The sequence below is a fragment of the Chlamydomonas reinhardtii genome, chromosome 16 (assembly GCF_000002595.2).
Source record: "Chlamydomonas reinhardtii strain CC-503 cw92 mt+ chromosome 16, whole genome shotgun sequence".
In the NCBI taxonomy this organism is placed as follows: domain Eukaryota; kingdom Viridiplantae; phylum Chlorophyta; class Chlorophyceae; order Chlamydomonadales; family Chlamydomonadaceae; genus Chlamydomonas; species Chlamydomonas reinhardtii.
This window is the reverse complement of record NC_057019.1, coordinates 59,824-83,660: the sequence shown is the minus strand read 5'-3', so window position 1 is coordinate 83,660 and position 23,837 is coordinate 59,824. Positions and strand designations below refer to the sequence as shown.

Genomic DNA, 23,837 nt, shown 5'->3' with positions numbered 1-23,837 from the left:
CAGGGCGTGGTCTGTCAGCTTAAGGGAAACAGACTGCGCATAGGTCCAAACATACTCGCTATTATGGCATTTATGATAAGGCTCACTATCTCTCTGCCCAGAACTACTAGGGGAGGACGGGGGAGGCCGGTGAGAATGGAGGGTTCCAAACGGTTCCAACAGCAGTGTGTCCAAGCAGTCTGTAGTGACCCAGGGTGTGCCTGTCCGCCGTAGCCTCCGGCATAAGGTGGTATGGCCAGTGCCAGTGAGGCTCCCCAGCCCCAGGTTGCCACGGGCCGCACCCTAGGGCACCCTCCCCGAGGACCCCAGCCACACCCGCGGCCTGTTCATCTTCTCCTGGTCGCCGAGTTATCGGAGCCCGAGCCCCACCCCCACGGAGCGGCCACCATCCGGACCGCCTTGGACCTATGCATTGATGACCACTTGGGGGCGGTGGCGGGTTGTCCCATAAGGGGGGTCAAGAAAGCTCAGAATCTTAGCTCAGAGTCCATGCTCAAAATGTAGAACTTTAGGAGAGCACTACGCACAAACTCTTAGCCTTAGCCTTGCCAGAGATGGTCTGGTGAGGAAGTTCTGGGCCGCCAAAGTTGGGGGCTCGGCCGTCGACCCGTCGTCCCCAGGGCCCGCCGGGCGTGCCGCCGGCTTTGGGTTTCCATCAGGGTCCCCCCCCCCGCTTTGTTTCCTACCCCTCGCCCCTGGTTGCATCGCCCTACGGGCATAGGGGCCAGTTATATCACGCTGATGTTGGCGTGCGATGACTTGCCTACTAGCACCCCTGCCTGCCAGGCTTGTCACAGCACGGGGAATCGAATAAAGTAGTCCTATGACAACCGCCTAAACGGACCGCCTTTACTGTCTGCATTAAATGAGGTGATGTTGCGGTGGAAAGGGACGCACACTCTCAACCTTGTAACGCAACAACAACACGGGGGATGGGGAGGCACGGGTCTACACGGATTCGCATGCGTGACCCTTGATGGTCAGACAGCGTGCGTGCCTCACACCACATGCAGGGCCCATGACCGCATTCATTGGTGCCTTAGCCCATTAGCAGCTCGTGTGTGCAAGATACCACCAGCAGTTAATCAGTTATGAAGGCAGCGCCTTCGGCATAAATAATGAATCAATGACCATGCATGCCTGGCTTCGTTCCTTGGTCGGGAACTATAAACGTTTCGGACAGCGGCAACACAAGTATGTACACTCACGTAGATCTTTTGACCTGTCCTGATAAACGCACGTGCCCCTGCGTGCCCGCATGACGGACAGGACGGAAATGTGCTCACGTCAAAGCACCTACCGCCGTCGGACTTATACACATGCACCTGCCTTGATACAAGTTAGCTCTACTTTGCCACATTTTGTGTGTAGTACCATGCATCCGTAATATCTTTGATAACATGTAGCGGTACGACGACGTTGACGATGTCCAGAGGCACCACACCCTTGAGCCTTGACAGCGTCAGGACTCGAGAATGCATGAGGCAGCTGGCAACAGTTTTGCCAGCAACACCGATGTATCACCCGTCGCCCCGTGCACCACTGCCGCCGCCGCCACACTACTTGGCGGGGCTGACCTTGGTGCCGCCCGCACCGCTGGCGTTGAGACCATTGAGGAAGGGCACGGCAATTCCCTCCGACACCATCAGCTGGTTGGTGTCACTGCACAGCACGCAGGGTCCAAGGCAGCAGCCGCACATGCAGTCCTGGCACGGGCTACCCTTGAGGCCGTACTTCTTGCGAAAGTTGCCGCGCACCACCGCGTAGTGGCAGGGGCCCAGACACACCGAGCCGGCCACCATGCCATTCACGAAGGCCACCTGCAAGGCGACATGGAGTGGACACGCTGTCAAGTACTATGCGTGAGTACCACTACGTTAGCTGCATTTACAGGGTACTGCGGTTTCCGGCTCCCCAAGTCCCTCGCCTGAAGGAATGAATGCCCGTACCTTAAGATGCACCCCTGCCCAGCGCGCGCCACGCGCATCAAAGGAAAGCGGAGACAGCCACAGGTCAGGGGGTAAACGCACCCACGACCCACCTCGCAGCTGTCACCGGTCATGTACTGCATGTTCCTGTAGGAAATGCACAAGCCCCAGCCGTTGCAGAACATAATGGCAAGACACAGCGGGATGTTGTCCATACAGTCGAAGATACCTGCGCGTGGGCGGCAGAAAGTTGGAGCGGATGGTATCATGGTAAGGCACCGAAGGGGGGGCGGCGTGTGGGGCGGAAAATCGGAAATGCTAGGTTGGCACGAACTTCCCCCCAAAGTCCAGCCAGTCTTGACAATTAGTCTTTCTCATGAAACAAATAACTTGGCTGCGCAGTGCGTCATGGCATCTGCGCAGCTATGTCCAGCCGCCGGTCCGCGGGAGCTGGCACGGCACTGGCACACGCACTACGTAGGGGGCGACGTTTGGGTGACATGACAACACACCTAACTGCGCCGCAGAAAGCTAAAACAAGGCGTCAAGAGTATCATTATCTTCCTGAGGCAATGATTTGGTCGTGCCGGTCGCACTGAGCTCGTCACATAAGCGCCCCGACGGTTCATGGACTCCAAAAAGAACGGGGAGCCACACGAGCAGTCGCGCCGAGTACACTGTCCTTCCCGAACGCAACAGAAACATGACCTGTGTGTGCACAGCTTGTCATGGCCGGCATCTAGCGAGCCTTGTTTGCGCACGACCGAATCCTTCGCCCGCACGCGCAAAAACGACTGACCGTGGTCCCACGACTTGCTGCCGTCCTCCGCGGCGTTGATGCACTGCAATGTGATGGCGAATTGGTAAGCATCCTTGACCGCTTTCTGGGCGGGCTTGGGAATCATGAAGTCGACACATCCCTCCTGCGTGTCAGGGTACTTCTCATGACCCATCTTGGCTTTCAGTTGGTAGCTGTGTGTGAGGTTGTGTAATCTGGATAATTTGGTAAGAAGTCGGTCCCTCGGAGGTCGTCTCGGCCAGGGCCGTACAGGTCATCGGAAGCTGGAAGCGGGCGGTGGGTCGAGCGATGGCACAGGCTTCGGCAGGTTAACGAGGTCCCGTAGGGTGCAGCTGACGCCCATACCCCAGCAGATGGCAAACTACGTGCAACAATCTTCCGGCACACATTCTTGGACACCATATGGATGAGCGCAATGGCAACCTTGGTGGCAACCTTGGGTCGGTGGTCAAGTCGGTGGTCGGTCGTGGACACATACACATGTGTGGCGTGGCTGCCAGCCAAGCAAGATGTGCCTCCAGCTGAACTGGAGGTAAACAAGTGTAGAGCTCGCCGAGAGCAGCCAGCTGACACCGACAAGGCTCAACATCAGTCAGGTTGTTTGATTGGATTTCGAGGGGGTTTAGGGGGGGGGTCGGCCGATCCGGAGGGGGGGGGGGGTCCGGGCCGTTTTGGGTCATACATGGGGCCGAAATTGATTTTCTTACCCTCCCATTGCGTGCCTTCGTTCCTCCTGCCTTGTGAAAACCGGAGGCCCGGGCCGGGCACCCCTGCCCTGCCCGTCTTAAAGCCAGTAATCCAGGGACATCATAGCAGATGCACCCGCCGGGTCGACAACAGTGGGGACCGACAAGATTGCATTGGTTACGAGAGGGACCTGCTGACGCAGTTCACGAGCCAGTTACGTGGAGAACGAACATCCTGCTCTGGACCCCAGGGGCGTGCCGCCTGCAACGCCGTTACTCTAGCTCTAGTAGGCTTGCTCCCATAAGGCGCTCCTCCCGCCATACCGAACATGTTACTAGGTGCCATCACTTCACCTCCTCATCCATTATGACACTTCGTGGTCTGTTCAGCTTCATACTTACATCTGCTCTTTGCTCAATCCAAGGGTGGCCTGGCGAGACTCGGTCCCACCCCCTCGGTTTGGCACCAAGACACACATACGATTGTAACCTAGACCAGAAGTCTGCTATAACTTGCGATTTGATGCGCGCCATTATCGCGTTCCCATCGATCACTCCTTGCAGCCTTGCTCGTTCCTGGCTGCAGCCTGGCGACAAGATGCTTTGTGGTTCCCCTCGCATGGGGAAAGTGGGCTGCGGCCAGCCGCCCACGCCACGTCCCTAGTCTGAGGCCGCAAGCGTCTACCTCATCATCTCCTGGACATAGCCAGGGTCGATTCGTGCAGGCACGGCCCGCCATCATGTGTCTAGCCACGTTCTGCTGTCAAGCACAAGCACAACCGGCAATCAACCAAATTAGGAACAGCAGGAAACCCTCTAGCCACAACACTCCTCACTGCTCCGGCCTACCACATACGGTGCTGTGCTATGCTCGCCAGCAAAGACCCTAACTAGATACCGGCCGGCCTCAACCTGCGCGCCAGCGCCGCTTCTTGGGCGGCGCCGCGCGCTCCTCCTCCACGTGGCCTTGCTCGCCGCCTACGCACATGCATGCCGCAACTGCAGGGCCCATGCCCTGCGCCGCCGCCTGGCCCTGCGCCGCTACTGCTGCTGCTGCTGCTGCTGGTAGGGCCAGCCGGCCAGGCCCTCCACCACCACCATCGCCGTCGCCGCCGCCGCCACCGCGGCGCAGGGCCGCAGCAACCACCACCACCACCACCACCACCACCACCACCACCACCACCACCACCACCACCACCACCACCACCACCACCACCACCACCACCACCACCACCACCACCACCACCACCACCACCACCACCACCACCACCACCACCACCACCACCACCACCACCACCACCACCACCACCACCACCACCACCACCACCACCACCACCACCACCACCACCACCACCACCGCCACCACCACCACCACCACCACCACCACCACCACCACCACCACCACCACCACCACCACCACCACAACCACCACCACCACCACCACCACCACCACCACCACCACCACCACCACCACCACCACCACCACCACCACCACCACCACCACCACCACCACCACCACCACCACCACCACCACCACCACCACCACCACCACCACCACCACCACCACCACCACCACCACCACCACCACCACCACCACCACAACCACCACCACCACCACCACAACCACCACCACCACCACCACAACCACCACCACCACCACAACCACCACCACCACCACCACCACCACCACCACCACCACCACCACACCCACCACCACCACCACCACCACCACCACCACCACCACCACCACCACCACCACCACCACCACCACCACCACCACCACCACCACCACCACCACCACCACCACCACCACCACCACCACCACCACCACCACCGCCACCACCACCACCACCACCACCACCACCACGCAGCGTCTCCATCAGCGCGTGCCGCATGTTGGTCGCAGAGTTGGCGTCGCGGCCTTGCAGTGCAACGTGGAACCGGAGGGCACCTGAGCCTGTCTGATACCTGACCCGGCCCGCCGCACCGGACTCAACCTGTGCCAGACTTACCCAAACAGTCCTGCAGTGTTGGCACACTTGGGCATCGCGGGCAGAGACACCATCCGGAATCACCACTTGCAAGCAGCGCTGCCCGTTACCGAGCAGACGCTGTCCACACTTTGCGCACACCTTGCGCACACATTCACAAACTTCATATGCAGCTGAGTGCTTGTCCCCTATAAAGGCCCCTGCCGAGCCCTGATGAGGACATGCATACTCGTCCATGTACACCACCAGGTGCGCGTACTTGTCCACCAGCAGGCGCAGCAGCGCCCGGTTTGGACCTCTACCTGACCTGCTGACGCAACCTCCGTAGCCAGTGTTGGCGTTGCCCCAGCCGACAATGACCTCCTCCTTGGCCCTCCCACCAGCCAGCTACATACTGCGCCATGCGCTCGAGGTCCTGCAGTTACACAACAGGCGTAAGGTTGGTCATGGGTACGAGATGCATTCCCGACACGCATGGAAGCAGGCCATACGGTAAGCCACACAACTAATAATGCTCACTTTCTTGTTGTGTGTGGTTACAAGGTGGTGAGCACGACGTGCATTCCTGTCCTTGTAGAAACCGAGGCCCGGGCCGGGGGGCCCTTATAACGCCTGCAACACTTATATATGCAGCTAGTTTGGTCCCCGAATGGGGGTGCTTCTACTCCTGTGCTCCCAAATGGAATCAAGTAACGCGGCTAACCTGGCTGGGTCCGTATTCTGGCTGCGAACGTGCACAGTCAACTTTCTGGCTGCGAACGTGCACAGTCAACCGCCACCGCCGCTGTCCCCACTGGCGGTAATGGCGGAGGAGGTGCCACAGCCCCTGCGCCGGCGCTGGCGCCGCTGCACCGCCACCCCCACAGAGGTACTGGATGCGCAGCGCATGGTCGGCTAACCACGCCACCCGCGCACTGGGGATGCAGGCCTGCCAACGCTGGGGTCCTGGTGTTCCCTTCAGGCACGCCTGTTGCCACTGCTGGCGCTCTGTCTGGCCAGCGCATTTGCGGTAGGCAGCACCAGACAACCGGCTATGGGGACGGAAAACCGATCCAGGACTGGTATGGATGCGGATGTTACAGAGGGGACAGTCCCAGCTCCCGAAGACGCCGAGCCATCACATGCTATCAGGGCCCAACCCCGACTTTGCTGCAAACCCTCCCGCGGGCAAAGTCCGTGTGACTCCGCGCACAGTGAGTCCTAGCCAAGCCTCAACCCGCCAGACTGGTATGGACCGGATTGACCACACCGTACGGATTTGGGCGGGGGGCGTGGTGCAAAGGGGCAGTGTGCGGGTGGCATGCGACTGTGTCAGCAAGGTCGAAGCATGTCGAATTTGCTGGCGGTGCCCGGTATGAACTGGCGGGAGAATTCGGCATGCACGGTAACCACGATAACCTCCTTTGCACGGTAACCGTGATAACTCGCCACAATTGGCACATTGGAAGCCAACTATCAGCCCGTGTATTATCTATAATGTCTGTTGTCGAAGATAATAGTTAGTAGGAAGGCAAGACCCGATACAGTGTAACGCTACACACCCCAAGCGTCACTATTGCGCATCTGAATAGCCCAAGGAACGATGTATTGCACAATGCGCCTGCTTAGCGGCCTGCAATGAACAAAGCGTTCTAGTTCCGTGAGTTGGAAGACGGCATAGTAGGGCTACGCAGAATGCACGTCGCTTCCACTAAAGCTCGTGATGCTGTGGGCAAGAGAGCTGCAGAAGTAAGCCAGGTGCAGTGGTTTGGGACGAGTCATCTTGGTTGGCCCACGCGAAAGCTTGCTAGGGGGGCTTCATATCGCACTTAACGATGCGATGGGAGAATGGCGCTCTCTGCACTTTTAAGTGCGGGCATCACAGCCGTGGTCTGAATTCGCTGACGTCGCGCAGGCGCCTCGACCTTCGCCACTCCCCCACCACCTGCGACGTGCGCCACCACGGCCACGCAACGTTTCCGCCTTGCCTGGTCCTGAGGCGGGCGGTGCTACCAATGGCATTGGGTCTGGCTATGAGGCTGCGGGCGGTGAGCCGGGCGTCCTGCCCCGGGGTGAGGGCGCGGCAGCGCCATCCGACGGTACCTCAGCCGACCCCGCGACCGCCCAGTCCACCTGGGCGGGCTGGGCCTCCACCTCACACGACCCGCCACAGCCCGTGGTCCAGGACTCATCACGAGTGCCTCCCGCAGCTCTGGGGCCGCAAGCCGAGTCGTCGCCCGCAGGCCCTGCCGCCGGCACGCCCGGGCTCCAGGCGGGGCGGGGTGCCGCGGCGCCCCTGCATGGCAACGGCCACGGCCACGTGTACGGCCCAGTGAGCGGCAACGGCAACGGCTCAGGCGCCAAGCTGCGGAACAAGCCAGGTGCCGCAGTGGGTGCCTCTGGGAGCCGCGCTGCCGCGGGGGCGGCGGCGGGGGCGGTGGGTGACGGCGCCAGCGGCCGGGCGTCCTCGCCAGTGGTGGTGACCTTCGTGGTGGCGCAGCAGGCCGTGGGGCTGAATGAGAGCCTGGCGGTGGTGAGTGCCGCGCGGGGCACTGGGGGGGGGCGGGTGGGTGTTGCTGACAACATGGGCGCAGCGCAAACTAGTATCGTGTTGGCCTGTGTGACCCACGCCGGCCCGGACGGCCCACCTCCCTATCCCCAGGTTGGCTCCATTCCACTGCTGGGCGAGTGGAATGGCGTGCGGGCGCTGCCGTTGCGCCGCGCCCCCGACAACAGCCACCGCATAGAGCTGTCGTACGGCCGGGGTGGCGGCGTGTTCAGCTTCAAGGTGAGGCACCGGGCAGGAGGGGTCCCGCTAGAAGCAGCGGAGCACTCATTAGTCAAGGCAGTACGTTTATCTCTGACCTGCCGTACTCCACCGACACTTCGTCCCCTCGTCCCCTCACCTCGTCCCCTCACCTCGTCCCCTCCCCTCTCCCTCACCCCACTCAGCTGGTGCTGGTGGATCAGGACGGGCGCATCATCCGCTGGGAGCCCGGGTCAGACCGCCAGGTGCGGTGCCGGGGCGGGAGGTGTGGTGTGGGGCTGGGTTACGTATGTCGGTGGCCTGGCCCGTACTGCTGTGTGTGGAGAGTTACATCGGCTCCTGGACCGCCCAGGCACACAAGGCTGCATCTGCAACGCGCCCCATGGATGTCCGTTGCGCCGCACAGGTCCGGCTGGTGCCGCCTGCGGGCGCCTCCTCCTGCAATTTCGTGCTGTCTTGCGCGTGGGGCCAGACCGCGGTGACCGAGGTGCAGTGCTTCGCCGCGCTGCCGGGCGGGGAGGGGGCGGAGGGGCCGGGGGCGGGCGGCGCTGAGGTGCTCATGCCGCCACATCTGCTGGCCGGCGCGCTGGGCAGCGGAGGGCTTGTGGGCGGCAGCGTCGACAGCGCCGCAATGCCTAGCGTCGTCGTCAACATGCCGCCGCCTCCGCCCCCGCCGCCGCCGCCGCCCCCGCCGCCGCCGCTGACGGCTGAGGAGCTGACGGCGGCGGTTCTGGGCGCGTGCAGGGGTCTGAGCCTGGTGGTGTCTCGCGGCACCGGCCTCAGTCGCCAGCTGCTGGGGGCACTGCGGGCCGGTGCGGCCGCGCTGGTGGACCAGCTGGCTGAGGCGGGGGAGCTGGTGGCGGAGGAGGCGGACCCGGCGGCCTACGCGGCGGCCATGATGAGGTGAGGGCGGACGGCTGGTGGGGGTGCTGGTGCGGGTCAGTGGTAGAATACAAGACTGTGGAGGGGAGCAGCCCGGGCAGCATGTAGACAATGTGTGCGCGATGTCATGTAAGCAGGGGCGTGTAAGTCCCGCTGCATGTCGCCCTGATGGCCCCCCCTCCCTCTCCATGGTGCCGTCACTGCTGCCAGGTACGACGAGCGCTTCTACGCGGCCACGGCACTGGAGCAGGCCGTGGCGGCGGCGGCGGCGACCGCGGCGGCGGTGCTGCCCGGGCCGGCCACGGCGTGGGGCGGCAGCGGCGCAGGGCCCGGGGGAGGCGGCGGCGGCGGGCTGCGGGGCCCGCCCGACTGGGCTCACGTGAGTGTTGAGATGTACGGCCCGGGCAGTGGCGGCGGCAGTATGGATCTGGCGATGGGGGCGGGCGGCATGGGCGGCATGGGGCCAGGGGGCGGCTCCAAGGACATGAGCTACTCGGGCAGCGGCGGCTCCGGACTGAACGGGCGCGGCGGCGGCGTGGTGGGCCGTGTGCCCCGAGTGCTGGTGGGCGGAGCGCTGCTGCTGGCCGGACCCCTGCCCTGCGCCCTGGCCACTGAGCCGCGGGTGGCGGCGCTGGTGGCGGCGCATGACAACCTGGCGGCGGCGCTGGCGACCAACGAGCAGCTGGCGGCGGCTCTGGCGGCGGGGGCTGGCGGCGGCGGCGGTGGCGGCAGTCAGGCGCTGTCGGGTCTGTTGGCGCTGCCTGGGGTGGGATCGGCGCTGGCGGCAGCTCTGGCGACTGGGGGCGCAGGCGCGGTGACGGCGCTGACGGCGGGCGGCGGCGTGGCGGAGGCCATTGCGTCGCGACCGGCACTGGTGGCGGCAGTGGCGGCGGTGCCGTCGTTGGCAGCAGCCAGTAAGCAGGGGGTTGGTAGCGGTGGTGGTAGTGGAGTCAGCGCGCAACTCCTCACTTGCCTGCACTGAACCCGGATGTGGAAGGGGGTTTAGGTCAGTACACTTGGGGGCCACCGAAACCTCCCCGTGCATTCCACGAATATCCTGAGCCTCACCTTGTGCCCTGTCCCGCCCGGCCCTGCCCTACCCTGCCCCTTCCCGTAGTGGTGCGTGACCCCGGCCTGGCCGCCGCCCTGGCCGCCTCAGAGCCGCTGGCCTCCGCACTGGCCGCCACACCCCGCTTCGCCGCGGCGGTGGCGGTGCGGCCCCACCTGGCGGCGGCACTGGTGCGGGGGCCGCCGGAGCTGGGGCTGGCGCTGGCGGGCAGTGAACAGCTGGCGGCGGCGGTGGCGGGTGAGGCGGGTCCAGTGTGTGTGTGTGTGTGTGTGTGTGTGTGTGTGTGTGTGTGTGTGTGTGTGTGTGTGTGTGTGTGTGTGTGTGTGTGTGTGTGTGTGTGTGTGTGTTAAAGAGCACAAGGAAAACATTGCGCAAAGACAGTGTGTGTGTGTATGTGTGTGCGCGCGGGAAGCTGACCACGTGCTCTGCATTCCCCGATGTGGCCTCAGGCAACCCCCGGCTGTGTGAGGCGCTGGTGTCACAGCCTGGTCTGGCGGCTGCGGTCGCGGCCTTCCCACAGCTGGCCTCCACACTGGCCACCAGCCCCAGACTGGCGGAGGCGGTGGCGGCGAGCAGCCTGGTGCGCGGGAGGCTGGCGTGGTGGTCCGGTTGATACCTTGGCACACGCACATTTATGACGCACATCCAAGCATTTCTACTTCTCGCTGCCTCAATGCCCTAACCGACACTCCACTCGTGCACCCTCCCTCCTCCCCCATCCCTCCTCTTGGCTCACCCACCCACCCCGACTCACCAGCTGGCCTCCGCTGTGGCCATCACGCCCGAGCTGGCCGCCACACTGGCCGCCGTGCCACCGCTGTGTGAGGCGCTGGCAGGCGGCTGCCCCGAGCTGGCGGCGGCGGTGGCGGCGGACCGGCGGCTGGCGGGCGCCCTGGCGGCCAACAGGCAGCTGGCAGTGGCGGTGGGCGGCAATGCGCGGCTGGCGGCGGCGCTGGGCTCGCAGCCGGGCCTGGCGGCGGCAGTGGGCAGCAGTGCGGCCACAGCTCGGGCGCTGGCCAGCAATGTGCGCATCGCCAACGCGGTGGCGGCCAACGCCGAGGTGAGCGCCGCGGCGGGGCGGATGGCGGCGTGAAGGACTGGGAACGGACCGCCAACAACGTGCTCTCATCTGTGGCAACTTCCACCACTGGCACTTGTTCTTACACCACACATTCCACTTATGCAAGCGCATGCTCGATGTGCTTTCCTGGCGCACACATTCAATCAAATGTCCGCTGCAGCTGGCCACTGCTGTGGCCGAGAGCCCCGAGTTCGCCGCTGCACTGGCCACCAACGAGGTGCTCACGGCGGCGGTGGTGGCAGACCCACGCCTGGGTGAGCCGGCTGTGGTGGCTGCTGGGTGTAGGCGGGATATGGAATGGGTTCAAGTGTTGCGCCAGGCAGGTGCACCGTGTGGGTCGTGCATGGGCACAGCTAGGATGGGTTGGTGCGCAGCCGCCAGCCTCAACCACTCCTCTCCTTGCCACTGCTGCTCGCCCGCTCCCTTGTGACTAGTCAGCCGCACTAACCTGCTTTTAGCAACGCGCTCCTCCTCCCCTCAGCTGCCACCATCTCTGCCACCCCGGGCCTGCGTGATGCCCTTGCCACCAACAACGACCTGGCGTGTGCGGTGGGCTCAAACAAGGTGCGGCAGGGCGGGCCAGGGCCCCAACAGCGCCACCTGCCTGTTGGCAAGAGGTTGATTCTGCTATGGTATTCCTTCCCCATTGACCCCTTCTGCACCCATACCGACCCTCATCCTGACTGTGTGACTCCCACCCCCTGCCTGTCAGACCCTGTCCGTGGGCCTGGTGGAGTGTTTTGAGCTCAGGGCAGCGGTGGCCTCCTCCCGCGCCGTGGCCGCGGCCGTGTCCGCCTCGCCTGCCTTCGCGGTGGCCCTGGCCGCCTGTCCCGAGCTGGCCCGGGCGGTGGCGGCCTCTCCGGCCCTGGCGGCGGCGCTGTCCGGGCACTCGGGTCTGGCGGCGCGGCTGGCGGTGGATGAGGCGCTGGCGGGGCGCATCGCCGCCAACAAGGAGGTGAGAGAGGGGGGCATGTGGGAGTGGGGCCTGCAGTGGCATGTGGTGGGAGCCGCGGCGTGCTGGCAGACGTATGTGCCTGTCACTGTGTCAGGGGGCATGGCGTGCATGCGACAAGTGGTTGACGACTAACACGCCCCTCTGCCCCTGCGCCTGTCCCTACCCCAGCTGGCCTACTGCCTGTGCAGTGGTCGTCAGGGCCGGGAGCTGTCAGACCTGTTGGCCGAGTTCCCCAAACTGGCGGCGGCGGTGGCGGAGAACGGTGGGTTGTGGAGATTCGGTTTGGCCATGAGCTGTGGTGGGGCCAGGTGTGAACGACGTGACTGGGCTGGGCCCTGCACCAGCGCGGCAGCTCCCTCGCTAGCGCTATCATGTAAGCCCTTGGCTCGTTGCCTGGCTCTGTTCCATCCTCCTCCCCACCCCACCCACCTGCCCCTCCCCCCCCCCAGACGGCCTGGCCTCGCTGCTGGCCCAGCAGCGCACCCTGCGCACCGCCCTGCTGGACCACCCGGACTTCGCGGCGGCATTCGCGGCCAGTGCGGACCTGCAGGTACAGGGGCGGGGGGAGGGGGCGGCGGCTGAGGTGTGTGTGTGTGCCTTGGGGAGGGGTGGAGTTTATTCTTATCCCAAACAAACAAAGGCACCAGCCCACAGCGCCCGAAGGAGCTTTGGTCTTGACCTTTATCTTAAATGCCCATGAGCCTTATTCTTTTTGTCGTTGTTGGCTGTCGACCATCGACTCGCTTGCTATAGAGGAACACCCAGGCGTGCTTGCATCCAACCCGCAACACATACTGTCTACCAATCGGCGCACCAGCAGCACCGCCGCCACTAGAATGTGCCGCCATCGAAACGACATGCGCGGGATGGCAGGGGGGCGTTCTCTAAGTGCCCTGCGTGACCGCATCCGGCTTTCGGCGTCCTAACTGGGATGCCTCCGCCCCTTCTCACGTCCCCAACCACCGCTGTCGCCCCGCTGATGGTTTCACCACTCCGTTCTCCGCTCCCCGGCCCTGTGCTGCCTCAGGCCGCGGTGGTGGCCCACCCCTCCCTGGCCGCCGCGCTGGGCTCGCCGCACATGGGGCCGAGGCTGATGGCGCTGCTGGGCGCGCCCAACAGCGCGTGAGTGGCCCTGGGGAAGGGCAACGTGTGGGCGTGTGGCAGCTGCTTGGGTGCAGAGGGCAATGTGTTGTCAGTCAGGCGCAGGGGACCCACATGGAATGGGGCACAGGGCACGTGAGGCATGATCTCTCATCACCCATGCCCATCCAACTCACCGCCTCCACTCAAGCTTGTCTGCCGGGCCCGCCCTTCCCCTCCCTCATGCCTGGACTCCCTCCCCTCTTCTCCTCCCCCTTGCAGCCTCCCCGCCGCGGTGTCCTCCTGCGGCTCGCTGGCTCAGGCTCTGGCCGCCTCCCAACCGCTGGTGGCGCTGCTGGGCGCCTGCCCCGACCTGGCGGCCCTGCTGCCGGCCGGACACCTGGGCTTTGCCGACAACGTGGCCGCAGTGCCCGACCTCCCTCGGGTGCTGGCGGCAGGCAGCCACGCGCTGGCGCACACGGCTGCGGCTGTGCCCGAGCTCATGACCGCCCTCAGCACCCCCGGCTGGCCGCTGTCCAGACACCTGGTGGCCAGCCCCGACCTGGCGCGGGCGGCGGTGGCCACACCAGCCTTCGCGGCAAGGTGAGATCGGGTGGCGGGCTGGTGGGGTAGTTCATGGAGTGCAGGGAGCTCGTGTGCATCGGTGATAGTTATAGGGTGGTTGTGGCGATGTATGTGCATGTGCATGTGTGCTACTGTCAAAGTCTCAAATCCAGAGCTATGCCGCCTCCCTACCTCCCTCCACGCCATACGCCGCCCCCCACCTCCCCCTCACCTGCCCCACCTGCCCACAGGCTGGCTCTGTCCCCTGCGCTGAGCGGCCTGCTGGCGTCAGAGCCCGCCCTGGCACGTGTGTTCGCTGACAGCCCCGGACTGGCAGCGGCGGTGGCGGCCAACCCCCTCCTGGAGGCGCTGGTGCTGGGGGCAGACCCCGCGGAGTCGGCGGCGGCGGCAGTGATGGCGGCTGCCGCCAGCAGCAGCAGCAGCAGCAGCATTGAAGGCGCCGGTGGAGCGGGCGGGGCCGTAGCGACGTCGCCGTGGGAGGAGGCGTCGGCGGGCATGGGCGCCGGCGGCGGCTGGGGCGGCGGCGCTGCAGGGGCCGGCGGCGCCGGTGGGCCGCTGCGGCCGTTCCCCGCGGGCCTTGTGTCACAACCCGACCTGGTGCGTGACGGCGTGTGCACCGGGCTGAAATGCGGTGGGGGCAAAGGGCTTCTTGTTTTGACGCCGCGACACGTGACACCAATTGCTGATTGCGTAAGCCCACCTACTCACTTGACCCCCTCCCCACCTCCTCCACGTGCCGCCCCTCAGGTGTCGCTTCTGGCTGCCCCCGGCGGCGCCTTCGCGGGTGCCCTGGTGTCCTGCCCCGCCCTGGTCCCGGTGCTGCTGGGCGACAGCCGCTTCACCTCAGCGGTGGCGCGCACGGCGGGGGGCGCACTGGCGGGGCTGCTGGCAGAGGAGCCGGTGCTGTGCAGGCTGCTGGCCCGAGACGGCCGGTGAGGGGGTGGGGTTTCGAGCGGGCGAGGGGGGGAAGGTATTTGTTGCCACCAATCGCATGAGAAGCCTAAGGTTATGGAAAGTACGGTAGCCAAGAAGACTCACCGGAGAGGGCGGGAGACAGCAGGATGCTAACGCCGGGCTGCCTGGGCAGACGCAGAATGCATAGATCCACTTCAGTCCCAGCATGCCTCCTCACACGTCCTACCTGCCCTGAATGCCCCGGCCCCTTGCCCCTGCGCCAGTCTACGCACTGCGCTGGTGGCCAGTCCCAAGTTTGCTGAGGTGCTGGCGGCGGGCGGCAACCCCCTGACTGCGGCCCTGGTGGCGGAGGCGGAGGCGGCGGAGGAGGCGGCCGCGCTGGGTCTTACTAGTGCAGTGGGCAGCGGTATGCTGGCCACGGCCCTGGGCTCCAGTCCGGACCTGGTCTCTGCCGCTGCCGCCACCGAGGGACTTGCGGAGGCGCTGGCAGCCAACCCCAGGCTGGCGGCAGCCATTGCGGCCACACCCAGCCAGGTGAGCGGCGGTATGGGGGCGCAGGATGGGGGGGAGACTATTTGCCCGAGCCTACAGAAGTAGGGGGGTGGCCGTTCATGTGGAGATGGGGGTGGTTACATCACAAGCATAAACTCCCCATGTTCAGGGGGTTCCACCATTCCCAACAAGAAGAGGGGGGTCAGGCTGCCAGGCCGAGCAGTGAGGGCGGGTGTGGTGGCCTGGAGAGCCACGCTGGCTGCACACGGGTTCCAGCCAGTACCAAGGTGTGTCCCCCGGGTTCCCCCCCTGCAGGGTCTGGCTGCGCTGCTGAGCCGCAACTCCACCGTGGCGGCCATGGTGGGTCGGGAGATCGACCTGCAGGCGGCACTGGTCGCCAACGCCCGGTTCGCGGCGGCGGTGGGCAGCCAGAGGTGAGCACTGAGCCGGCAGGGGTGGATGGAGAGCTGGGGGGAGGGGTGGGGTAGGTGATACTGGGACTGTGCAGGTAGAGGAGAGCTGCTGTAGCTCCAATCGGCTGCGGGTGTGTGGGCACGTGGGGACATGATTCTGACCTCAGGCGCTCACGGCCCAGGGCCAGCCCGCGGGTATGTCAATGTGATGCGTGCCCAGCTCTCCAGGCCTGCCTGCCCTGTCTGCCTGGTGCCGCTGCCACTGCCCCCGCACTCGCAGGGGTCTGGGTGACCTGCTGGCCGCCAACCCGGTGAGCGGCGTGGGAGTGGAGCTGGGACCTAGCAGCACTGGGTCAGGCGAGTTGTGATCATCTCAAGTGCGGAGCCGCTGACACGCGTCCTCTTGCTCCTGCACCTGCCCCTCCCCCCTCAGGAGCTGGAGGACGTGGTGTCGGCCAGTGCGGCGCTGCAGGTGTGTGTGTGTGTGTGTGTGTGTGTGTGTGTGTGTTCGTGTGTTCGTGTGCGCCGCAGTGCCACATGGGATACGTCTAAGCGGCACTGGCGCACGGGGTCATGTGGCGTGCTGCCCCCACACGGGCCGCTTGCCCACGTGTGCACCCAGTGTCAACCGCTGTCGACACCCGCAGCCCCGCACCCCATGAGAGCCACTGACTCGCACCACATGTCCACCTGCACCTGGTGTGTCCATGCACGTTGCCCATGCCTGCAAAACCACACCCCCATTCCGCCCATCCTCAGGACGCTCTGTCTGTCAACTCCCGGCTGGTCGCCACACTGGCCTCCTGCGCCGAGCTGGCGTCGGCCGTCATCGCCAGCCGCGGCTTCGCCCAGGAGCTGGCCACCAACCGCCCCTTTGCGGACGCACTGTCCAACAACCCAGCCCTGGCGGCAGCCATTGCGGGTACGGGGGCGGGGGCGGGCGGGGCTGACATGTGCATTCCTCCCAGCACCACAGGTCTGGCCTCTTCCAGCGCACGCTGTAGCTACCGTACCGTATGTGCGACAGCCTGTGCCGCCCTCTTCCCTCTCACGGGCTCCTCTGCACGCATCTGCAACTCCTTCTTGAGCCCCAATTCCTCATCATGCACCTCAAATGGTTCTGAACTATCCCTGGCGCGCTCGTCTATCATTTTCATGACTGGGTGGGCATTACGTTATGATGATGGGACGTTTTCGTCGTGCTCGGGCACATAGCCCCCTCCCCTCCCCTCCCCGTCCCCACCTTGTCTCCAGGCAACAAGGACCTGGTGGCGGCGGTGGTCGGCTCCCCCGCGCTGTCCGCCGCCCTGGCCGACAACCCCGACCTGCAGCAGCTGGTGTGCTTCAATGGGGACTTCGCGGCGGCACTGGCGGGTGAGGGAGAGGGCGGAGGGAGGGAGGGGAGGAGCTTGTTGGCGTCTTGGTGGTGTCGCGGCTGAGAGAGTCAGAGTGAGAGAGTGTGTGGGAGTGAGAGGAATCATGCGCCTCGAGCTGCGCTACGCACTTCGGACCTAACCGTGCATACCCCAAACCCACCCCGACCGGTCGCCGCCCCATCCTGCAGGCAACCGGAACCTGGCCTTCGTGGTGTCTGCCAACAAGGGTCTGCCGGCCGCCCTGGTGTCCAACGCCGAGCTCACCACAGCCATTGCCAAGAAGGGCAGCTTCACACAGGTGCGCGAATGGGGCAGGGGGGCGCAGGGCGGGGCCGGCAGGTGCGGAGACACGCATCAGCTGCTTTGCAGTTGACTGTGTCACCAGCCGCATGGTAAACAACGGTAGTAGCTCCTTCGGTCCCTCCCTCTCATGCCCTCCACTTCACTTCTTTACTAGTCATGAATGCATTCACCGTCAAGTCGCTCCATTCTCCACATGAACGGCTACCCCACCCCGCTGCTCTTCTCCCCAGGCTCTGGCCTCCAACCCTGAGCTAGCCACCGCCATCACCTCCAACAGCGCAGTGGCGGGAGTCATTGCGGGCAACCCAGACTTGGCCAACGTGTTTGCAAGCGGTGAGATGCATGACGGGGGGCGACGGGCGGTGAGATGCTCGGCAGCGTACTTGCAGTCGTGGTAGGGACAGATGTCAAGTAGGTTAAGCTCTTTCGCATGAGCTCCTCTCACTGCCCCTGCGCCTGCCCCCGCCTCGGTGTGCCATTGCTCGCTGGTCTGCAGCGCTGCTGGTCTTCACCGCCGCCTCCAGGTGCGACTCATGGGGACGCCGCATGGGGACCCACCCACACCAGCCGCATGGAGGGCAGGGCAGGGCAGGGCAGGGCAGGGCAGTGCAGGGCAGGGCAGGGCAGGGCAGGGCAGGGCAGGGCAGGGCAGGGCAGGGCAGGGCAGGGCAGGGCAGGGCAGGGCAGGGCAGGGCAGGGCAGGGCAGGGCAGGGCAGGGCAGGGCAGGGCAGGGCAGGGCAGGGCAGGGCAGGGCAGGGCAGGGCAGGGCAGGGCAGGGCAGGGCAGGGCAGGGCAGGGCAGGGCAGGGCAGGGCAGGGCAGGGCAAGGCAGGGCAGGGCAGGGCAGGGCAGGGGGGCTCTGCGTGCCGTGTCCTTCCTGCCACTGCCAGCGCCATGGCCCATGCCTGGGCCTACATCCTCTGTACTCGCGCTTCCTAATGGAATGGCCAGCCCAACCCCCTGCGCCGCCCTCTGCCCCCACCTGCCCCAGGTACTCCTTCCTGGCCCAGCTATCCTCAGGCAACAGGGAGCTCGGCAAGGCGCTGACACGCAACCCGGTGAGGCGGGAGGGAAGTGACGGAGTGGTCAGGGGGGTGGTGCCAACACTTGTGCCACACCACCTCAACCAGTCAACTCTCCCTAACGAACGGCCCCTCTCCCCCCACTGCGCCTCTGTCTCCTTCTCCCCCCCCTCCCAGTCTCTGGCCGCCGCCATGTTTATGAACCGCCAGCTGGCAGAGGTGGTGTCATCCAACAAGGTGCGGGGGAGAGCAGGGGGTGGAGTCTAGAGGGGTAGCTTGTAGAACCCGCGTTCGGTGCGTGTGCGGCAGGAGCAGGTGAAGGGGTGTGTCTTGATGGGCAAACATGGGCACCGGAGTGTTCCGGAAGCCAGGCGGCACGGGTCGTCCCGCCAGTGGCGCCAGAGCCAGAGGCCCCCCGCCAGGCATGCGCCTGCCCCGCACCACACGCCAACACACTTGCTTGCCCGCACCCCTGCCAACCGCTGATCCTCGGCGTTATCTCTGTAACCCCCAGTCCTGCATGCCGGCTTGCCCCAGGCCCTGATCACGGCCCTGGTGGCCAGTCCGCAGCTGGGCGACACACTCGCCTACAACGAGGTGAGTGACATGGCGACCACATGGGTGTGGTGTCCACACCCCCCACACGGAACATAGGAGCCGCCGAGTCGGGGGCGGGCTCAGTCTGCACAGGACTCCACTCAGCACTCAGGAGCAGCACAGGGCCGGCTTCATGTGCTTCGTGTCACTTGTTCACCTCCTCGACACCCGCACGCACCCCGCGCTCGGACTCACCTGCTTGCCCCTCCCGCCCCCTCAGGAGCTGGTGGCCGCAGTGGCCCGCCACTCGCCCGGCCTGCCCGAGGCGCTGTCCACCTCGCCCCGCTTCGCCGCGCTGCTGGCGGGCAACGGCGAGCTGGCGCGGGCCATTGCGAGGGACGAGGCGCTGGCGGCGGCCCTGGCCGACGACGGCAGGTGGGGGCGGGGCGGCGTTGTGTGTGTGTTTGTGCGCAGGTGTTTGGGCACCTCAAACGACGCTTTTACACTCCCCACGTGCATCTGAGTTATACCCACACCGCCCGCGTATGGCGCTGCAGGACTCCGGGCAATGTGGTGGGGGCGGAGAATGCGCGGCAGCGGCGGCTGCTGGGCCCAGCCCCTGATGGCCCTGGCGCCGCCACCGCCACCATCACAGTGGATGTGGAGGACGTTACAGACGTAACCCCCGCTGCGGCAGGTGGCGCAGCAGGCGCCTTGGCAGCTGCAGCCGCACCGAGGCAGCGTGTCGCGAGCTCGGCCGCGGGGGCGGAGGTGGTGATTGGCGCAGTGGTACCGGACGCGGGTGCTGCGGCGGCTGGTGGCGATGGTACGGACGGCGCTGCTGCTGCGGGCGGCCAGGCGCTGTCTGGCGATCTGGGTGCTGAGGCCGAGGTGGTGGATGAGGGCGAGGTGTACTCGGGCAGTCCACATGGAGGCCTGGCCGCGGCACTGGTGCGTGCAGGAGGGGGGGAGTGGAGCAGTGGGACGCAGTCGGGGTGGTCACATGTGCAACGGGGCATCGGCTAACATCGGAAGAGCCTTGGGCGTCACATTGCCTCTAGTCCCAAGAGTCATGTCTGTAATCCCCCTTCTACCGCTATCCCCCCTCTAGTAACTTACCCCTCCCTGCCCGCCTCCTCCTCAGGTGGGCTGTGCCGAGCTGGTGGACGCCGTGCTCAGCGGCGCCCCCGTGGGCCAGGCGGCGGTGCGCAGCCGCGGCCTGGCGGGAGTGCTGGCAGCCACCCCCGTGCTGGCCCGGGCGCTGTGTGTGGGCGTGGGTGGGGGTGTGGGGGCGGGTGCGGGCAGCGGCTCCACCTCTGAGGTGGTGGTGGAGCTGCTGGCTGGTCGTCCGGCGCTGTGCAGCCTGCTGGCCAACGACCTGCAGCTGGCGGGCGGACTGGCCACCAGCAGTGCGGCGCTGCTGGCGGCGCTGCCGGGCAGGCCGGAGCTGGTGCGTGGCGGGCGGGAAGGGGGTGCGCGTGGGGCCGTGCGGTACATCGTCACGGCGTGGGGCTCTCCCTGGCGCACACACACGCATGCCTGCATGGCGTCAGTGTGTCATGCGCCAACCTGCCTGCGCCTGCTGTGCCTGATGTTGCACTGCACCCACACAATGATCCTGTGCGCACACCCCTCTCCCCACCCACTCAAAGGTGGAGTTGCTACTGCAGCCGGAGTCGGGTCTTGGCGATGCGGTGTCTGGCATTGAGGGCTTTGGGTCGCAGCTGGCGGAGGACCCCGCACTGGTCGCGGAGCTGGTGGAGGAGCCGGTGAGGGGGAGGTTCAACTCACTACCAATGCAGGCTCTAGTCACTGCACACAAACACATGGACCCTAAGACACACCCAGGCAATACACCGTGAGTCCATGGCTCATGCATCATCCCGGCACCTCTGCACCAATCCTTGCACCCCGCCCTCCCACCATTACAGCGTGCGACTATCATCCGCTGGTGCTCACGCCGTGGCGTACGGCCGCCGCCGCCTCGCGCCAACGACGACGCTGACTCAGCAGCCAAGGCCGCGGCCGCGGGCGATGCGGACGGCGGGCGGGGCCGCGGGCGGCGCCACAAGCGCGACCCTGTGGCTGACGCCGTGGGTGTGGCGGTGCTGGTGGGGTCTGTGTCGTTCGCGGTGGTTGCGGGCAAGTGGTACGACGGCAACGACCTGGGCACTGCGCTGCAGCAGGACCTGCAGGCGGCGCTGGTGTCCTCCTACAACGACCTGGCCACAGACGGCGCCTCGCTGTCCGCCATTGGCAGCGTGGTGCTCACGGGCGCGGCGGTGCTGGTGCTGGCGGGCATGGAGGCGGCGGCCAATGCGGCGGCGGAGCAGGTGGGTGTGCGGGGGGAGGGGGGCGGCCCGAGGGCGGAGGGGAAGCCGTCCATGCAAGACTGAGTGGTTGTATCACACCTATGAAGTGCCGACGTCAAGGGCAGGGAGAGGGGTGATATGGGGTGGTCTTTCGGGCCATCCGGAGCGTGGAGGGAAGATGTGGACAACCCGGGTTCACTCCGGTCCAGGCCACCGTCCAAAAATGCGCCATCTTTGACACTTGATATCGACTCTGGGATACCACCGGAAAAGACAAACAACCTGACCTACCCCCCACAAATCGTGTCGTGTCAGATTTCTTTTCCGACGGTATCCCCAGTGCCGTACGGCCCTTCCCGTGCGGGGGGTCTTGGGGGCGGATAGGGGGGTTCCCCGACGCCAAACTGGTCTCCCCTGAGTCCCCCACGCTCTCAGCCCCTCCGTGCATGTAGTAATGACTTGCTGGTCAAGTGGGAGGGCGGTCCTCGCTCGCCTGAGGTCGAAATGGGCGGGTTTTTGGCCCGCCAGCCATGCGCCCGATGGGCGCGTGTCGGTCCGATCGGGCCAAAGTGTGCTGGAGAGAGCAGTAACTCATTCAATATGTTATTTAGATACCCAATATTGCATTGGAATGTATCCCGGGGCAAAATGTGAGGCTCTGCCGACCGGCAATTTCGCGACCGAGGTCCCTCGAGGAGCAATTGTTTCAAGCCGTGATTGATGCCGTGTCTACTGTCAGCTATAAAGATGGGAATTCGAGCTTTGCGAGGGCTAAAAGCAGCTCTTCGTGCACAATGTCGGGGGATGTCGCTGCATTTCGCGAGCTCGGCGAGCAGGCAGGCCGCGCCAGGGCTTAAAACAACAAGTCATAACATATATATGTCATGTATAAGCATTAGGCAAGGTTTGGTCTTTGGACGGTGCGGCGTGTATGGGCACGCCCCGAGTGAACCCGGGTTGGATGTGGATTATGCGTGTTGCCGTTGGGAGACGGCCTGTGCAAGCGCCCTCCTGTTGCGGCGCATCCCACCCCTCAACCGCCGTGATACCGGTACTACAGGCTGCGGCGGTGGCTGAGGCTCTGCCCAGTGCGGAGGAGGTGGGGGCGGCCACCGTGGAGGGCGTGCAGGCGGTGGGCGGCTGGATCCAGGAGACGGCGGCGGCGTCCTGGCAGGAGTTCCTGGAGAACGGCCTCGCAGGAGGCGGAGGCGACGACGGAGACGGAGGCGGCGGAGGAGGAGGCAACGGGGCCACGACTGCTGCCGAGGCGGCGGCGGCGGTGGGCGCGGCGGCGGTGCTTGGGACCAACTCAGCGAACCAGGTGTGTGGGGTGGGATAGGTAGCGGCATGCATTCTGTGTTGTGGACACATGTGAGTGAGGTGCGGTTGGGTGGGGTTGGGTGGGGTGGGTTGTGAATACCAGCCCAAACTACCCACCCCTGGGGTGGGGTGGGTTGGGGTTGGGTGGGGTGGGGCCGGGTGGGGTGGGATGAGGTGGGATGGGATGACAACTGCCGACGTCCAGATGGCACGTGCCCGGCCACGGCGTGCAATGTGACCCAACGCGTTCCTACACCTACTACCTGTGCTCTCTAACACACACGTGCGCACACACACCGTACACACAGGGCAAGAGCAGCCCCTGGGGCAAGCTGCAAGGCGGCAAGGGCGCTGGTGCTCCCGGTGGCGGTGCAGACACGGATGCAGATGACAGCGACGACGACGACGATGACGAAGGCAAGGACGCACGCGGAGGAGGAAGGGACAGGGCCAAGGGCAAGGCCGATGCTGCCGATACTGGGCGCAAGTTTGGAGGCGGCTGGTTCGGCGCTGGTGGTGGCCGCAGCAAGGGCACAGAGTCAACTGATGGCGGCAATGGGGGTGCTGGGGATGGACGTGGCCAGGGGAAGCGCAGCTGACAGGGCAACCCGGCAGAAACCAGTCGGTCGCGCGCGTTTCTGCACTCGGCACCACCAACGTCTCGTGGGGTTAGGGTACTGGGCCAAAGCGCAGTGCGGCCCGAGGGAGCAAAGTAGGTGCACGAGTCGGGTGTCGCGAAGCAACGCGCTGTGAGCAGGCGCGCCGCGAGCGTGCAGGTATGTCTTTCATGTGTGCGTGGGTGGGTGAGGGAGGGGGGCGGTAATTTGTGTTGGGAATGCGATTATTGACCCCTAATCAGCGTGCATATGGTTGCGGCATGTTTCGAGTACCATAGCGCAATTGGGTCCTAGCGACAGCTGCGAGCCGTGTGACACGGGCACAACAGTGCCCAGTCAAGTACACGGAGCAAATTGCCAGGAGCACAGATTGGAGGAGCAAGAGTGCATGCAGTCGATGATGAAGGAACATGGAAGCTGTACACGCAGCAACTGTGTGCGTTATCTGGTGTATGTGACGTGGCATGCAGTGCAACAGGGTAGGTGGGGCGTGAGCTGGGGGCGGGCTGGGGCGGTAGTTCGCAACTCGCAAGCCGTACACTCGGGTTCGTATCACCAACAGGGGGGTGGGGTGAACTGACCCCGTTCATGTCGCAGAAGACCCTTACGAGGTGATTCTTTCGAAGATACGGTATTGAGTCTGCGGGGTGTTTGTTGTGTTCATATGAATTCCATACGCGCGTGGCTGGGCTTTCATCCTGGGCTGTAATGCACGCACTGCCGCACTG

General features: G+C 65.2%; 2 protein-coding genes across 2 annotated transcripts; one reads left to right on the top strand and one right to left on the bottom strand.

Moving 5' to 3' along the window:
• Positions 1 to 720: 720 nt before the first annotated feature.
• On the bottom strand, positions 721 to 2,912 carry CHLRE_16g695700v5 (uncharacterized protein). Its single transcript, XM_001699317.2, has 3 exons — positions 2,728 to 2,912; positions 2,042 to 2,157; positions 721 to 1,820 (listed from the first exon to the last, which is right to left on the bottom strand). Exons 1-3 carry the CDS (start codon positions 2,879 to 2,881, stop codon positions 1,560 to 1,562), a joined length of 531 nt encoding a protein of 176 aa, XP_001699369.1. The 5' UTR covers positions 2,882 to 2,912; the 3' UTR covers positions 721 to 1,559.
• Positions 2,913 to 6,875: 3,963 nt separating this feature from the next.
• CHLRE_16g695800v5 (uncharacterized protein) lies at positions 6,876 to 23,830 on the top strand. The gene is made up of 37 exons (XM_043071816.1): positions 6,876 to 7,132; positions 7,299 to 7,916; positions 8,046 to 8,171; positions 8,336 to 8,395; positions 8,557 to 9,053; positions 9,243 to 9,946; positions 10,150 to 10,338; positions 10,551 to 10,681; positions 10,859 to 11,161; positions 11,343 to 11,436; positions 11,664 to 11,746; positions 11,895 to 12,137; positions 12,306 to 12,399; positions 12,587 to 12,687; positions 13,165 to 13,259; positions 13,500 to 13,820; positions 14,033 to 14,399; positions 14,550 to 14,734; positions 14,981 to 15,251; positions 15,525 to 15,643; positions 15,903 to 15,933; positions 16,056 to 16,094; positions 16,382 to 16,544; positions 16,877 to 16,996; positions 17,187 to 17,296; positions 17,532 to 17,634; positions 17,798 to 17,825; positions 18,293 to 18,359; positions 18,501 to 18,560; positions 18,861 to 18,920; positions 19,141 to 19,295; positions 19,418 to 19,811; positions 20,005 to 20,310; positions 20,513 to 20,629; positions 20,792 to 21,193; positions 22,233 to 22,493; positions 22,801 to 23,830. The coding sequence occupies exons 1-37, from the start codon at positions 7,079 to 7,081 to the stop codon at positions 23,089 to 23,091; spliced, it is 7,362 nt and encodes a 2,453-aa protein (XP_042915261.1). The 5' UTR covers positions 6,876 to 7,078; the 3' UTR covers positions 23,092 to 23,830.
• Positions 23,831 to 23,837: the final 7 nt, after the last annotated feature.

What these genes read in the sequence shown, in the direction of transcription:
- CHLRE_16g695700v5 (XM_001699317.2), bottom strand. Translation starts at nt 2,881, where the DNA reads ATGGGTCATGAGAAGTACCCTGACACGCAGGAGGGATGTGTCGACTTC. An exon ending in CAGCAAGTCGTGGGACCACG is followed by an intron (nt 2,158 to 2,727) that starts GTCAGTCGTTTT and finishes GCCCACGCGCAG; the next exon opens with GTATCTTCGACTGTATGGAC. An exon ending in TGACCGGTGACAGCTGCGAG is followed by an intron (nt 1,821 to 2,041) that starts GTGGGTCGTGGG and finishes GTCGCCTTGCAG; the next exon opens with GTGGCCTTCGTGAATGGCAT.
- CHLRE_16g695800v5 (XM_043071816.1), top strand. Translation starts at nt 7,079, where the DNA reads ATGCACGTCGCTTCCACTAAAGCTCGTGATGCTGTGGGCAAGAGAGCT. An exon ending in CGGTGGCGGCCAACGCCGAG is followed by an intron (nt 11,162 to 11,342) that starts GTGAGCGCCGCG and finishes TGTCCGCTGCAG; the next exon opens with CTGGCCACTGCTGTGGCCGA. An exon ending in CGGCCAGTGCGGCGCTGCAG is followed by an intron (nt 16,095 to 16,381) that starts GTGTGTGTGTGT and finishes GCCCATCCTCAG; the next exon opens with GACGCTCTGTCTGTCAACTC.